The 16,997-nt window shown below is 46.7% G+C and overlaps 1 protein-coding gene across 2 annotated transcripts; it reads left to right on the forward strand.

Annotated features, from left to right (window-relative positions):
• Positions 1–254: 254 nt before the first annotated feature.
• Positions 255–10,804, forward strand: LOC138430321 (collectin-46-like). 2 transcript variants are annotated; one of them, XM_069572471.1, is made up of 9 exons: positions 255–355; positions 1,178–1,249; positions 1,670–1,871; positions 6,412–6,528; positions 6,811–6,918; positions 7,263–7,370; positions 7,730–7,846; positions 8,030–8,113; positions 10,253–10,804. In XM_069572471.1, exons 3-9 carry the CDS (start codon positions 1,673–1,675, stop codon positions 10,636–10,638), a joined length of 1,119 nt encoding a protein of 372 aa, XP_069428572.1. In that variant the 5' UTR covers positions 255–355; positions 1,178–1,249; positions 1,670–1,672; the 3' UTR covers positions 10,639–10,804. The 2 variants fall into 2 exon arrangements, with proteins under 2 accessions (XP_069428572.1, XP_069428573.1); XM_069572472.1 differs by having other exon boundaries at positions 264–355; positions 7,247–7,370.
• Positions 10,805–16,997: the final 6,193 nt, after the last annotated feature.

Raw genomic sequence — 16,997 nt, forward strand, 5'->3', positions numbered from 1 at the left:
CATTGTGCAGCTTGCTGGTCTTCTCTGAACCTTGGATTCCTGGACATCCGTGAAACACGGACACTGGTGCTGCCACTTTACTCACAGGGCTGCAGTGAGGCCCCGGTGAGGTCCTGGGCTGAGGGTGCTCTTTGAACTCTAAGGTGTGTGTAGTCCTATGAATTTCAGTGGCAGGTGTCCAGAAGCCAGGAGAGGGTGCAATTGAGTGAGTCAACAAGGAAGGAAATTACCTACTTCTTGAAGAGAGTTTTCACAAACGGGCTGAGAGTCAGGTTACAGGACAGGTATAAGGAGCCAGTTCTCGCCCAGGAACTCTAATTTGCCTGGACGTGCTAGAGCCCTACAGGAAACAACTGTGAGTGTCTCTGTCCTTGCCTCTTGTTTTCCCATGTCTGGTGACTATCTCCCTGCCTATGTGGGTGGGTGAAGAAGGCAGGGTGTGTGTAGACCTTCTCGAGGTGGTTCAGTGCTGGTGGAGGGAGAAAATGGGGTAATAAGGGGAGCTCTTCATTCTGGTCCCTTTGTTTGGTGGGAGATGTGTTTCCAGATGTGTTTCCAACTCTCCAGACGTGTTTCCAACTCTCCAGAGAGGGAGAGTTGGATGTGATATCCAACCAGATCTCTGATGCCATTGTCTGGCAGTCCCTTTGGAAAGTGCATGCCATCTTCCTCTTGGAAGGAAGCACTTCTCTGACCAGGAAACCCCTTCCCTCCCACTACCTCAGCCTGCATGGCAACCCTTGGTCCTTTACACAGCTCCCTCGGGCTTTCTTCCACGTTTCTGCACCTCCCATGATTCTTTTCCATGCTCAAAACTTTACAGTTTCTCTGAGAGAGGAAAGAAGCCCAACACTGGAAGTGACCCATGTCACTGCACCCACCCTGATCTCACTTAGCTCCTGAGTCCCTTTCTGACGGTGACTGGAAGCTCTGTTGGACATGGGCTTTCCTCCTCTGAAGCCAGCCTCCCCCTGATGGCACCCATCTCACAGGTCCCCTCTTCCATGAGGCCCCTGTCCCAAGTCCTCTCAGGAGGCCTGGGCAGGCATGCTAGGTGTGCCAGGAACTTTCCTGGTGGAGCCCAGGAATGACAAATCCTGGAAAATAAGCAGTCATGCCCCATTCTGTGCACAGGACAGATCTTACCAAGCATTAGCACTCTGGCTTTTTTTTTCAGATAGCGCTGCAGACTCCAGTCCTAGCCTGTCCAGAGCAGCAAGTGAGAGGAAACAAGCCAGCATTGTAAGAGGTAAAGCAATGGACTTACTGGTATAAAAAGGGTTAAAGAGGCCCAGAGAGAGAAGGGTCCCACCTGAGGACCCTCAGTGAGTCCCTCCTGGTGTGACAGTGGCCTCAGTGAGGAATTCTGCACCCTGGTCACAGTGCCCCTGGCAGGGATGACAAGCCCAAAGAGGGATGACACAGAGCATCTGAGAGTAGAGTCATGTGCTGGCAGGCCAGGTCAGAGGCCTGGCTGGTCCGCTCATATCCTCCCTGGCCAGATCTTATCCTAACTTTCCCTAACCTGCTTTCGGAGCCCTGCTACTCTTGGCCCCAGAGGATGGGAGAGGAGATTGGGGAAGGGCTTCTCCTGCCCTCCAGGAGCTGGGCCAGCCCTAATCCTCATCCTTGGACCAAGAGCAGCCCCTCTCTCTGTTCCTCTGCCTAGGACATGCTTCTCCTCCCTCTCTCCGCGCTGCTCCTGCTCACATCGCCCTGGAGATCCCTGGGAGCAGAAATGACGTTCTATTCCCAGAAAACACTGGCCAACGGCTGTACCCTGGTTATGTGTAGCCCCCCGGAGGGTGGCTTGCCTGGTCGTGATGGACGAGATGGGAGAGAAGGCCCCCGGGGAGAGAAGGGAGATCCAGGTAGAATTGGGTCCATGGACTTGTCCTGGTGGGAAGTGGTGGGCACTGGAATTGTAACCAACCCCAAAACTCTGAATCTTCTGCTGTGGAAACCTTGAAGATGGTCTTTCCAAGTGGCTGGGTTTCCCCCAGATCTTCAGTCCACCTGAGACATGGCTTTACTGGTTGGCAAAGACTGGCTTGCCCAAGTCCCCAGCTCCATAACCACCTGTGCTGATTCCTCCCCTAGGATCTTCTGACCCCAACCACCCCAAGAATGTACAAACAATGAGCGGATGACTGGTATTTGGAGTCCCCTGCTGCAGAACTCATTGGGCTTACCAAGTGGTGCTAGTGGTAAAAAAAAAAAAAAAAACCCTGACTGCCAGTGAAGGAGATGTAAGAGATGCAGGTTCAATCCCTGGGTCAGAAAGGTCCCCTGGAGGAGGGCATGGCAACCCTCCCCTGTATTCTTGCTTGGAGAATCCCATGGACAGAGGAGCCTGGCGGGTTTTGGGCCACTGGGTTGCACACGACTGAAGTGACTTAGTACACTCAAGTAGGAGACATAGGAGATGTGGGTTGATCCCACGGTTGGGACAATCCCCTGGATAGAAAATGGCAACTCACTCTGTTATTGCCTAGAGAATATTATGGACAGAGGAATCTGTCAGACTACAACCCACAAAGAGTCCGATGCGACTGAGTACATACACTCCAAAACTTAACTGTTCTTCATTTGTATTAAATGTTGCCTCTGCAGAATGTTAAATATTTTTGAACTGACGACAGTGTTGTAAGTTTCAGTTTAATCATCTATAGATGAGAATAATATCGACCACACAGTGACAAAGAATTGAGCCAAGGCTTCATTTTTTTGGTGGGTCTTCAAGATAAACTTTATCCTTCTGTCCCAACCAGCTGAATTCTCCTGAGGTTTCCAAATGTATTGATTATTAAGGGTATTTTCTGGAAACACTGCCCCACAGGAGAAGATCTGGTTTTTACTGGCAAGAAGTGAGAATTTGATGAACCAGCAACAAGGACAAGGGGACCACCATGGCCCTGGGCCAGGGCTATGGGGGATCAATGAGGTCTTTTACCTTTCTGAAGTTTGTGTTTTGATTGGAGAGGAAGGACATGAACAACATTGAAGGTGAAAAGAATACATAACATCCCCAGGATTTGTAGGGTAAGAGACAAGTATCTGTCTGCCTTTTAGAAAGAGAGCAGCTTCTAACATGAATGGGCTGGGGCTTGAGAAGGCCTCCTAGAAGTAATCTCAGAGGAGGGGTGGTATTCAAGATGCCAGCTCTCTCTAGCTCCCCGAGAGGCCCAGAACTGAAAAGTATCCCTTCTTCTCCCTCCCTGCTCTCATGGCCTCCATGGCTGTGCAAAGGATGGGCAACCTCTCATGCTCCCTTCTAAGGAGTGACTAGCTTCCAAGGTACCTGCTGCGCTCCCCAGCCAGAGGGGAGCCCAGGAAAGGCTCAGCCAGGGACCTGGTGTCTCTGCCTGAGCACACTGCACCAGGGGTTCTGGGATGCGGGGCCCATCCTCCAGGCTCCCATTGATTGCCTAGTGAGAATTGGAGCTAAGAGTAAGACACAATGTCCAGCACAGAGGCTCTCGCCACCTGCACAGTCTTGGCCCAGGCTAGCCTGGCCCTTCTTACCCTAGGGGAGTGGTTTCCAGATCTGAAATGTCATCTCCCCTCTCCAAGTCTCTGAATCCTCTTCAGCCTTGAAGTCCTGTTTCCTATGAGTACATGTGTGTCCATGGGTTGGGGGTACTGGGATGGGACGAGGGACATCTCATAAGCTGTTTTCTTCACTTGTTACCTGTGCCTCACAGTTTAAAACTTGATGATAAATTCCTTGCAGACCAGGACCTGGTGCTAATGTGTACATCCTGCTCAGTACTAGGCAGAAAGTGATGTTCCACAGATAGTTTCTCAGTGAACAGAGAAATGAAATAATGAGGAAATGAATAAATAAGTGAATGAACAAGTTAGTAGTATCCGACAGATTTCTTTTGTTGTCTTTTTGCACATGGATGCTTACTCACAACAGTCAAAAGATGGAAACAACCCAAGTGTATATCAACATTTATGCATGGTGAATGAATAAAGAAAATGTATTGCATTCATACTATAGAACATTTCTCAGCCATAGACCAGAATGAAGGACTGAGATGTGTTACAATTTGGATGAGCCTCAAGAATGTCGCTCCTAGTTTAAAAAGGCAGACACAAAGGGTCATACATTGTATGTCTTTATATAAAATATCCAGAATAGATAACAGAGACAGGTAGCTTCATAGTGGTAACCAGGGCCTGGGAGGAGGAAGGGACGGAGTGATAAATGGGTATGAGGTTTTCTTTGGAATTAATGAAATAGTTTTAAACTAAAGAGAAGTCGTAGTTGCACAATTGTGTCAATGTTCTAAATGCCGCTGGATCGCATACTTTAATGACTAATTATAGGAAATTCCTGAAGGTCCAGTGGTTAGGACTCGGTGTTCTCACTGCCAGACCTCAGGTTCAGTCCCTGATTGGGGACCTGAGAGCCTGCAAGTTAAACATCACAGTAAAGATTAAAAAAATGGTTATTTTTATATTATGTGAATTTCATCTCAATGAAAAAAGAATAACCAAGCTCACAGAATTGAGTGTATAATTCTTGAATCAATAGCCATTTCTCCCTTTAGTCTTTGAAGGTAAATCTCTCATAATTTCAGGCTTAGACATCCTTCTTAAGGTAATGTGATTTTTAAATGTTCGATCATTTTTACAAAACAATTAACATGTGCTCACTAATCACAAAAAGAAGAAAATTAAAATTACCTAATTGTGCCCCTTACAGAAAATAACTGTTAACACTTGTGTGTGCTCTTCTTGTGGTTTTTTCAATGTGTGTTACATGTGCACATGCCTGACAATGCGTGGACATGTTGAAGAAACTGATTCAAACTCAATAGAGTATTTATAGCCTACATTTATCACTTGATGATGCACATTAATTTTGACTATCTTCTTTAATTTTAAAAACATGTTACATAGTTTTTTGCCTTTATATTAAAATAGAATTTTTCTATAATAGATTCAGATGTATATCATGATTTCATATTTGCATATATTGTGCAATGATGTCACAATAAGTCATGTCAATGTCATCAATACACATAGTTACAGTTTGTATGTGATGAAAACTTTTAAGATCTGCTTGCTCAGCAATGTTCACGCATGCAACCCAGGATTACTAACTATAGTAACTTCGCTGTACATTGTATTCCTGGGACTCAATTGTTTTTTAACTGGACCCTTGTACCTTTTGAAGATTTCTATCCATTCTGCCCACTTCTCAACCCCATCTCTAGCAACCACAAATCTGTTCTCTTTTATCTGTGAGTATGTCGTTTTTGCTCATTTGTTTTCTTAGATTTCACATATGAGTGAGATCGTATAGTGCCCCCTTCTCTGTGACTTATTCCACTAAACACAGTGCCTTCAGGGTTCACCAGTGTTGCTGCAAATAGCAGGATTTCATTCCCTTTATGCCTGAATGATGTTCCATTGTATGCACACCCTGCATGCATGTTAAAAACATGCATTTTTCTACACCCGTTCATCCATCCACAGATACTTGGGCTCTAGGCTGCATCCATTTCTGGGCTACCATGAATGACGCTGCAATTAACTTGGGAGTGACAGTGAAGTTGCTCAGTCATGTCCGACTCTGAAACCCAACAGACCGTAGCCTACCAGGCTCCTCTGTCCATGGGATTTTCCAGGCAAGAGTACTGGAGTGCTGTGCCACTGCATTCTCCAGGGGATCTTTCCAACCCTGGGATTGAACTCGGGTCTCCTGCATTGCAGGCAGATGCTTTACCATCTAAGCCACCAGGGAAGCCCAACTTGGGGGTACATATATCTTTTCAGGTTAGTGTTTTCATTTTCTTTAGTTGAATGCTCAGAAGTGGAATTGACGGATTATACGGTAGCTCGAGTTTTTACTTTCTGAGAAACCTCCATACTGTCTCCACAGTGGCTGTTCCAGTTTGCATCCCTACTGCACAGAGCTTTCCTTTTCTCTCCTTCTCCAGCGCTTCCTATTTGCTGTCTGATAACAGCCATTCTGAGAGGTGTGAGGTGACAGCTCATTGTGCTTTTGCTTTCTGTTCCTCTGGTGATTACTGTCAGGTGTCATTTCTGACAGAAACTTTGGTTTTGGGATGGGGGACAGCAGGGAGTCCATGGTCCAGAGTAAGAGCTGACAGCCTTACCTGCCATAAATACCATGGCCTTGGGGCAGGGGCAGGTGCACTGTATGCAAAATCGGGCGAATCTTGGTCTGGATCTGCCTCCAACTCTGCAAGCCTGTTCCTTCTCCTGCAAAATGGAGATGTGGATATACACTTCCTGCATCACCACTGGACCAGTCACCTGAAGGGGGAGTGTCTACACCCTACAGAACCCTGAAGGAATGCCAGGGCCCTGACTCTGAAGGCAGCTGGCTCCTCCTAGGCTGGGTCAGCTTTATGTCCATCTTTTCTGCCACAGGTTCACCAGGACCTGCAGGACAAGCAGGAATGCCAGGACCAGCTGGCCCCACTGGGCCGAAAGGAGACAATGGCTCTGCTGGGGAACCTGGACCAAAGGGAGACGCTGGACCACCTGGTGAGCAGCTGGGCATGGAATGCAGGTGTCTGCAGATGGCGTGCTGCCGCTAGGCCACGGCAGTAGGCGCGCACAGATTCTGCCCCAGGAGGAGGAAGGTCATTCTCAAGGGGGCACAGGGTTATTTCAGGGAAGACTGGAGCTCCTGGGGAGGGCGGAGAGTGAGGGCAACATCTTTAGGAGGAGGCTGCCTGTCTGACTTCTATTACAGCCCCATCTTTTATGCATTCCCACTTCCAAGGAGATTCAATGTCACTGACTGGGCTGGTCCTTTTTCCCCAGGGCCTCCAGGTAAGCCTGGTCCAGCTGGAAGAGAGGGCCCCTCAGGGAGGCAGGGGAGCATGGGACCTCCAGGCACACGAGGCCCCAAAGGAGAACCTGGGCCCAAAGGTAGGAGGGTGGTATTGGCGGGTGAGGGAGGGAGAAGGGAGGAGTGACGTTGGCAGCCCTGGTGGGGACCAGGGTATGTGCACAGTGCCTGGAAAAGCCTGGCACCTTCACGCCTGGTAGGCCTGGCCTGAGCCTCTCCCCTGACATTCCCACACTGACTGAATTTCCTAGAGGAGAGCAAGTGGTCAGGAGCAACTGAATTTCCTAGAGGAGACCAAGTGGTCAGGAGCAGTCTCCCGGGTCACTCTCTCACCTGGAGCTGTGGGTGACAAGCTGCACTGCTCAGGAAATGGTACCTGCTGAGCACACTCTCAGCTGTATTTCTCAGTGTGTTCCTTCTGCAGGAGGAGTGGGTGCCCCAGGCATGCAGGGCTCCCCAGGCCCCACAGGTCTCAAAGGAGAGAGAGGTGCCCCTGGTCAGCCCGGAGCCCCTGGACCTGCGGGGCTGGCAGGTGAGCAATGGACATGGGGCTGGGCTCATGTTCCCCTGTGCTCACCCCCACCATCCTTCAGATCAGAGCTGGCATTCTAGGGAGAGAGCCAGTGTTGGGTTCTGGGAACTGTCTGTCTCCAGGGAGAGGGTGGTGTGAGCAGCAGGGACTGTGTATTCAGGGAAGGCTGGTTGTTGGGTTAAGGGACAGTCAGTGTACAGAGAGGATGCAAGCAGAGGATCCAGGCACTGAGGGACATTTGTAAAGGTGGAGGGTGTATGGCTGGGGGATAGGAAGTCCATGTTTGGGGGTGGGGAGTGGGTATGAAAATGCTGAAATGTATGTTCAGCACTCATCCATTTCTATTTCTCTGATCCCAGGGCCTGCTGGGGCCGTTGGTCCACAGGGGCCTTCAGGAGCCAGGGAGCCCCCAGGACTGAAGGGAGACAGAGGTACTCCTGGAGAAAAAGGAGCAAAGGGGGAGACTTCAGTCCCAGGTAAGAAAGTTCTGGGGGCTCTAGTGGGTGCAGAGGGGCCAGCAGGCCCTCTTCAGTTCAGCACCTCCTCTCATGCCTCCCATGTCCTTATCCCATCCCCAGGATGCGTCACACTTCCCTGAGCCCTGGGCTCTGAGTGTCCTCAGGCTGGATCTGTGTTCACTTGGCCTCTCTCTCTTGCAGAAGCTGCTACTCTGAGGCAGCGGATGACAAACTTAGAGCGAGTAGTACAACGCCTCCGGAATACAGTGTCTCAGTACAGGAAAGGTGAGCTCCTTGACCCGACCCTGAGCTGCCACCGAAGGCGGACCTCAGACTGAGGCTGGGCTGGGCTTGGAGTTCTCTGGGCTTGGGTCTAAATTGGACTTGCTGGGACCATGACTGGGACTGGACCTAGACCTGGGGCAGGAGCGGGGCTAAGGACAGGGCTGGGACAGAGCCGCCCCCCCACGTGCTCCAGGAGCTCAAGTAGACGCACTAGACAAGGAGGAGGATGCGGTCCATGTCACCAGTTGAGCAGAACTTCACTCCAGCCTACTCTGGGCAGGTTCCTATGACAGACAAGGGGTCACCCAACCCATGATGCATTTCTTCCCTCTGTGGAGCCAGGAGTACAAGTGCACAGAGAAGCAGCTGCACAGCCCAGAGCAGCAGAGAATCCAGGACTGACCCTGAGAGAGGCGGTGGGATGCTGCCTGTTGGTTCAAGGCTGCTGGGGACCTGACCTTGGTGTGTGGCCACCGAGAATCTCACCCTAAAGATGTTCTGAGTCTGGCAGGGGCAGGCTGCCTCCAGTGTCTGGCCAGTTCTGCACTCTCCCTGCATCTGCTTAGGTATTTAAAGCAGAGATTCTTCCCTAAGCCTGGATCCTAATCAGGCTGAGTCCTCCTGGAGCACACACCTGAGTGCCCTGTGCCTTTGGGACTCTCCACCAACTGCACCTTCTCCTTCTCTGCTTTCTCTGAAGTCAGCTTTGAATCCACATTATTCATCAAACCTCAGGGATTGAAAAAAGAGAAGGTGCAGAGTGTATAGAGGCCTGATCTGGTGAGATATAGGGTTGGCTCCTATGGACTCAAGCCAACTAAGTACTGAAGTAGTGGGATGAGCATTTCCAGCAGTTCATGTCTTCCTCCTTGCACAAGCATATCTGCACACCTATTTACTCCCTCATATGGAGACTGATACAAACAAAGGAGAACTTGGGCATATGCGCTGGCCACACCTGTGTACTTAAAGACCACTCAGGCCACACCATCTACATACATGAACACACAGGCACACATATGCACACCTATCACCCAGATGAATGGGATGTAAACCAATCATGGCACACGAGCTTGCACTGACCTTGTCCAGGGCTGTCTGGGTGCCACCCTGACTCCGTGGAAAATCTGGTCTCCGACTGCTTTTTGAAGCTACTCAGAGGAAAAAGGCAGTGGGTCAGGGTGCTGCCTGGGTTCTGAACCAGTCCAGTGAGCCCTCTTAGGAGCCCTGAAGATTTTCATGAATGATCCTGGAAGTCAGAGTGGTGTGGATGGGATGGCACAAAAAGAGATACTTAACACACCACATAGGGGATGCTGTTATATAGTATACCTCTACCTCAGAAATAAGAAATTAGATTCTGCAAAGGGAAGTGACCTTCCCTTGACCTGGGCTGACATTGCCAGTGTGGGGCAGAACACATGGCCTTCTGAGGCCCAGACAGGGCTCTCTCCAAAGCTGATCCCACCCTGCCCCAACTGCCACATACAGCTCTCAGATCCCCTGCCCAGTGGTCCAGGGAGGCTGACTGACTGTAGCATCACCTGCGAGCATACAGAAGCCAACACTGGACTGCCCCCGGTGCAGAGGTGAGCACTTGGCTGCTCTCAGATGCACCCCAGTCCTCCCCTTTCTCCTCATCCCTTCACACAGCACAGAACCGCTCAGACAGCTCCACACGCCCAGTCATCAGCAAGCGTGAGAGTGAGCTGCCTGTTTGGTGTTTTCCACACTCTCAGGAACTTCCCTGGGCTGCATGGTGTCATTTCCCTGCCAAAGCCCTTCCTGTTTACACAGTAATTAAAATCCTGGATTCTGGTGAACATCACGGGGAGGAACAGAACGTTCACGTGGGAGCTTTAGCGTCTCATTCAACAGGGTCTGATCCTTGTCTACACCTGACAGCTGGGAGACTTTGGGCCTCTTACATAAGCACCCGAGTTCTGGGGTCTTCATCTGTACCTGGAGACCACGGCACCACTCACAGGGCACATCATGGGTCCAGGGCTCCTCTGAACCAAATGCTTCACTTTCTTCCTATCTGGTGCCCTGGTACCCAGATGGGAGGCTGGGGATTCTGGTTGGAACACAAGGTCTAGGTGCTGCCACATCCCCAGCCTGACTCTCCTCTTCCCCTAGCGGTGCTCTTCCCTGATGGCCTGGCTGTTGGAGAGAAGATCTTCAAGACGTCAGGTGCTGTAAAATCATATTCGGATGCCCGGCAGGTCTGCAGGGAGGCTGAGGGACAGCTGCCCTCCCCACGCTCTGCAGCCGAGAATGAGGCCGTGACACAGCTGGTCAGAGCCAGGAACAAGCATGCTTACCTGAGCATGAATGACATCTCCAGAGAGGGCAGGTTCACCTACCCTACGGGGCAGTCACTGGTCTATTCCAACTGGGCCCCTGGGGAGCCCAACAATAGGGCCAAAGACAAAGGCCCAGAGAACTGTCTTGAGATCTATTCTAATGGCAACTGGAATGACATAGAATGCACGGAGGAGCGCCTCGTGATCTGTGAGTTCTGAGCCCCTGGGGAGGAAGGGGGCAATGCGAGGGTTGTGTGCTGCCGACATCCCAATAAAAAGGTGACCCTCTGCTGCTCACAGCTTCCCCACTGAGCCATGGAATGAGGCCATAAGGCAGGCCACTTATGGAACTCCTTCCTCAGAATAAAGTTCTGAACTGTCTTCACATTGGAAGTCTTGACACAGAAAAGGGGGGACAGCCTACTTTTCCAGGGGCAGGGGCTAAAAGGAGGTCTCCAAGTCTCCCCTGTTAAAAAATTCAGTGCCCCTACCTCACCAAAATAGATGTCTAGCCCTCCATATCCACCAACCATCGGCCGCATATGACCCCACTGGTCACTGCCTCCTCCTTCCCTTTCCTCTCCTGGACATCCACAGAGGGGAGCAGGTGCCTCAGCTCTGGCTCCTTTCTCTCCTTGCATTCACTCTAGGCTTGGGCTCATTCTCTCCCATGGTTTCAAATTCCTTCTATTGATGCCTCCCCAGGTAGAGCCCTGTTTGGACCTCTTTCCAAACCCAAGACTCCTCTCACCAAGGCAACCTTGGAGGTCACAGTGGAGGGAAGCACCAGCTTCTCTGGCCAGATTGAGTGGCCTTAAACCCAGTAGGCTCTCCTCACTCTTGACCTTGACCGCCCAGGATCTCTTTCTTCCCACGACAATGTGACTGTGGATGGCTCATCAGAGAATGTACCGTGCACAATTCTAATCCCTTCTGATATTTCAGGCAGAGTGGCTGTCCAACCATGTTCAGATTCTTCCCCCAACCTCTTCCTGCCTTGAAGTACAAGGGATGTTCATCTTCACTCTGCCTCAGGAATAACCTAGTCAAAACCTTCTCTGTGTCTGGAAACCAAGACACAGAGAGGAAGGGAATCTGCATTTAGTAAGTTAGGAGATGGTGTGCCTCTGGACCAGACCCATGGTGTTTGTCAAGTCGAGTAAAATTCAAGCTTTATTCTCACCTAGATATTCAAGGACAAAGCTAATGGCAAAAGATGAGCTCTGCTAAAGCAAAGAGATAAGGTGCCCACTCCTGAATTCAACAAAGACTTCCCTGTCTACACATGCTCATGAAGGCTTCTTGGGGGTGGAAAATAGAGGGGCCCACCCCATAATAAGTGTGGACATGCACCCATAAGCCCCTGAGAAGGGATGTATCTTAGAAAACAGTTTCACACGCACCTGGGGGAGGGTCCATGGACCAGTCAGTTGTGAAGAAATTAACAGGATAATTATCCAAAGGTAAGCAAAGACCCTGAAGGACCATCCTGTATAAGTTATTTTATGTCACATCTTTACTGCTCTCCCCCTCATCCGGGACTCCCACACTCACACCACGGGTGTGTCTCTGCTTAGCTCTGGCTTACCGCACTCCTCCTCATTAGAGAGGATGCTCATACCCTTTCTTTCTGGGGGCGTATTTCTGCCTTGCTTCTGTCTTAAATAAACAACCTGTTTCTCTGTGTGCTCTGCCATACATTGTGCTGTGTTTTTAATAGTAAACTTTTTACCTATTTACAGTTTTTGCCTCCTTGAAACATTCTTGCTTTCAAATGGGGGAAAGAGCCAGAGTCACTTTGCTTCTAGCCTTTAGTCCCTGGTGGTGTGTTGGCTAGGATTCCTGGGGTTTCATCCAGGGTACCCAGGTTCCATCCATGGACAGGGAACTAAGATATCCCTTCAAGAGCGCTCACTGCTCTCCCTCCAAGATCAGGAGGACTGGTGCTGCAACTCAGTCATGAAAAAGGCCATCTGACCCCAGAACTTACACTTTTGGCTTGTAAATTTTTAGATCAATGCACCTGTATACTTAGTTGATTATACTGACAATGTACTGCAAAGAAACATTTAAAACGACATCTGTAGTGCAGAAATTGGAATGAGGCCTGAATGAAACACAAGCTCATGGAAGAGGGTGGTGAATACCCCTAGATCAGAGAGGAAACCAGCCACTCTTTCCTTTGATCCCAGGAATCAGAGGGACTGCCCTCTCTGGCCTTTTCTGAATAGGACCCCCAAGCCCCACCCCTCTTCCCAACACCATCAAGATACTGAAATAAGCATTTCTAAGATAATGAAATATCTGAAAAAATTAAGGAAATTAACCCATTTTATTTTATTTTTTAAATTTTTATTTATTTATTATTTATTTATTTATTTTTATTTTACTTTACAATACTGTATTGGTTTTGACATACATCAGCATGAATCCACCACGGGTGTACACGTGTTCCCCATTCTGAACCCCTCTACCACCTCCCTACCATCTCTCTGGGTCATTCCAGTGCACCAGCCCTGAGCATCCTGTATCCTGCATCGAACCTAGACTGGCGATTCGCTTTGTACATGATGTTATACATGTTTCAATGCCATTCTCCCAAATCATCCCACCCTCTCCCTCTCCCACAGAGTCCAAAAGACTGTTCTATACATCTGTGTCTCTTTTGCTATCTCGCATACAGGGTTATCGTTACCATCTTTCTAAATTCCATATGTATATATATTAGTATACTGTATTGGTGTTTTTCTTTCTGGCTTCACTCTGTATAATTGGCTCCAGTTTCATCCACCACATTAGAACTGATTCAAATGTATTCTTTTTAATGGCTGAGTAATACTCCATTGTGTATATGTACCACTGCTTTCTTATCCATTCATCTGCTGATGGACATCTAGGTTGCTTCCATGTCTTGGCTATTATAAACAGTGCTGTGATGAACATTGGGGAACATGTGTCTCTTTCGATTCTGGTTTCCTCGGTGTGTATGCCTGGCAGTGGGATTGCTGGGGCATAAGGCAGTTCTATTACCGTTTTTTAAGGAATCTCTACACTGTTCTCCATAGTGGCTGTACTAGTTTGCATTCCCACCAACAGTGTAAGAGAGTTCCCTTTTCTCTACACCCTCTCCAGCATTTATTCCTTGTAGACTTTTGGATAGCAGCCATTCTGACTGGCATGAAATGGTACCTCATTGTGGTTTTGATTTGTATTTCTCTGATAATGAATGAAGTTGAGTATCTTTTCATGTGTTTGTTAGCCATCTGTATGTCTTCTTTGGAGAAATGTCTATTTACTTCTTTGGCCCAGTTTTTGATTGGGTCGTTTATTTTTCTGGAATTGAGCTGCAGGAGTTGCTTGTATATTTTTGAGATTAGTTGTTTGTCAGTTGCTTCATTTGCTATTGTTTTCTCCCATTCTGAAGGCTGTCTTTTCACCTTGCTTATAGTTTCCTTTGTTGTGCAGAAGCTTTTAATTTTAATTAGATCCCATTTGTTTATTTATTTTTTTAATTAGTTTTTTATTTTTTAAATTTTAATATCTTTAATTCTTACATGCGTTCCCAAACATGAACCCCCCTCCCACCTCCCTCCCCATAACATCTCTCTGGGTCATCCCCATGCACCAGCCCCAAGCATGCTGCAACCTGCGTCAGACATAGACTGGCGATTCAATTCTTACATGATAGTATACATGTTAGAATGTCATTCTCCCAAATCATCCCACCCTCTCCCTCTCCCTCTGAGTCCAAAGGTCCGTTATACACATCTGTGTCTCTTTCCCTGTCTTGCATACAGGGTCGTCATTGCCATCTTCCTAAATTCCATATATATGTGTTAGTATACTGTATTGGTGTTTTTCTTTCTGGCTTACTTCACTCTGTATAATCGGCTCCAGTTTCATCCATCTCATCAGAACTGATTCAAATGAATTATTTTTTTACGGCTGAGTAATACTCCATTGCGTATATGTACCACTGCTTTCTTATCCATTCATCTGCTGATGGACATCTAGGTTGTTTCCATGTCCTGGCTATTATAAACAGTGCTGCAATGAACATTGGGGTACATGTGTCTCTTTCAATTCTGGTTTCCTCGGTGTGTATGCCCAGCAGTGGGATTGCTGGGTCATAAGGTAGTTCTATTTGCAATTTTTTAAGGAATCTCCACACTGTTCTCCATAGTGGCTGTACTAGTTTGCATTCCCATCAACAGTGTAGGAGGGTTCCCTTTTCTCCACACCCTCTCCAGCATTTATTGCTTGCAGATTTTTGGATCGCAGCCATTCTGACTGGTGTGAAGTGGTACCTCATTGTGGTTTTGATTTGCATTTCTCTAATAATGAATGACGTTGAGCATCTTTTCATGTGTTTGTTAGCCATCCGTATGTCTTCTTTGGAGAAATGTCTATTTAGTTCTTTGGCCCATTTTTTGATTGGGTCGTTTATTTTTCTGGAGTTGAGCTGCATAAGTTGCTTGTATATTTTTGAGATTAGTTGTTTGCCAGTTGCTTCATTTGCTATTATTTTCTCCCATTCAGAAGGCTGTCTTTTCACCTTGCTTATATTTTCCTTTGTTGTGCCGAAGCTTTTAATTTTAATTAGATCCCATTTGTTTATTTTTGCTTTTATTTCCAGAATTCTGGGAGGTGGATCATAGAGGATCCTGCTGTGATTTATTTCTGAGAGTCTTTTGCCTATATTCTCCTCTATGAGTTTTATAGTTTCTGATCTTACATTTAGATCTTTAATCCATTTTGAGTTTATTTTTGTGTACGGTGTTAGAAAGTGATCTAGTTTCATTCTTTTACAAGTGGTTGACCAGTTTTCCCAGCACCACTTGTTAAAGAGATTGTCTTTACTCCATTGTATATTCTTGCCTCCTTTGTCAAAGATAAGCTGTCCATATGTGTGTGGATTTATCTCTGGGCTTTCTATTTTGTTCCATTGATCTATATGTCTGTCTTTGTGCCAGTACCATACTGTCTTGATGACTGCGGCTTTGTAGTAGAGCCTGAAGTCAGGCAAGTTGATTCCTCCCATTCCATTCTTCTTTCTCAAGATTGCTTTGGCTATTCGAGGTTTTTTGTATTTCCATACAAATCTTGACATTATTTGTTCTAGTTCTGTGAAAAATGTGGCTGGTAGCTTGACAGGGATTGCATTGAATTTGTAAATTGCTTTGGGTAGTATACTCATTTTCACTATATTGATTCTTCCGATCCATGAACATGGTATATTTCTCCATCTATTAGTGTCCTCTTTGATTTCTTTCAGTAGTGTTTTATAGTTTTCTATATATAGGTCTTTAGTTTCTTTAGGTAGATATATTCCTAAGTATTTTATTCTTTTTGTTGCAATGGTGAATGGAATTGTTTCCTTAATTTCTTTTTCTACTTTCTCATTATTCGTGTATAGGAATGCAAGGGATTTCTGTGTGTTGATTTTATATCCTGCAACTTTACTATATTCATTGATTAGCTCTAGTAATTTTCTGGTGGAGTCTTTAGGGTTTTCCATGTAGAGGATCATGTCATCTGCAAACAGTGATAGTTTTACTTCTTCTTTTCCAATTTGGATTCCTTTTATTTCTTTTTCTGTTCTGATTGCTGTGGCCAAAACTTCCAGAACTATGTTGAATAGTAGCGGTGAAAGTGGACACCCTTGTCTTGTTCCTGACTTTAGGGGAAATGCTTTCAATTTTTCACCATTGAGGATAATGTTTGCTGTGGGTTTGTCATATATAGCTTTTATTATGTTGAGGTATGTTCCTTCTATTCCTGCTTTCTGGAGAGTTTTTATCATAAATTGATGTTGAATTTTGTCAAAGGCCTTCTCTGCATCTATTGAGATAATCATATGGTTTTTATTTTTCAATTTGTTAATGTGGTGAATTACATTGATTGATTTGCGGATATTGAAGAATCCTTGCATCCCTGGGATAAAGCCAACTTGGTCATGGTGTATGATCTTTTTAATGTGTTGTTGGATTCTGATTGCTAGAATTTTGTTGAGGATTTTTGCATCTATGTTCATCAGTGATATTGGCCTGTAGTTTTCTTTTTTTGTGACATCTTTGTCAGTTTTTGGTATTAGGGTGATGGTGGCCTCATAGAATGAGTTTGGAAGTTTACCTTCCTCTGCAATTTTCTGGAAGAGTTTGAGGAGGATAGGTGTTAGCTCTTCTCTAAATTTTTGGTAGAATTCAGCTGTGAAGCCGTCTGGACCTGGGCTTTTGTTTGCTGGAAGATTTCTGATTACAGTTTCAATTTCCGTGCTTGTGATGGGTCTGTTAAGATTTTCTATTTCTTCCTGGTTCAGTTTTGGAAAATTGTACTTTTCTAAGAATTTGTCAATTTCTTCCACGTTGTCCATTTTATTGGCATACAACTGCTGATAGTAGTCTCTTATGATCCTTTGTATTTCTGTGTTGTCTGTTGTGATCTCTCCATTTTCATTTCTAATTTTATTGATTTTATTTTTCTCTCTTTTCCTTTTATTTCCTTTTCTGCTCTGATTGCTGTGGCCAAAACTTCCAGAACTATGTTGAATAGTTTAAAACAGTAAAATGCCTAGAAAA

Source organism: Ovis canadensis, chromosome 25 (genome assembly GCF_042477335.2).
Source record: "Ovis canadensis isolate MfBH-ARS-UI-01 breed Bighorn chromosome 25, ARS-UI_OviCan_v2, whole genome shotgun sequence".
Classification (NCBI taxonomy): Eukaryota; Metazoa; Chordata; class Mammalia; order Artiodactyla; family Bovidae; genus Ovis; species Ovis canadensis.

Bases quoted from the DNA above. Each gene is read 5' to 3' on its own strand.
- LOC138430321 (XM_069572471.1), top strand. From the start codon at position 1,673: ATGCTTCTCCTCCCTCTCTCCGCGCTGCTCCTGCTCACATCGCCCTGG. The intron at 6,529-6,810 runs GTGAGCAGCTGG...CTTTTTCCCCAG, and splicing joins GGGAGACGCTGGACCACCTG to GGCCTCCAGGTAAGCCTGGT. The intron at 7,847-8,029 runs GTAAGAAAGTTC...TCTCTCTTGCAG, and splicing joins GGGGGAGACTTCAGTCCCAG to AAGCTGCTACTCTGAGGCAG.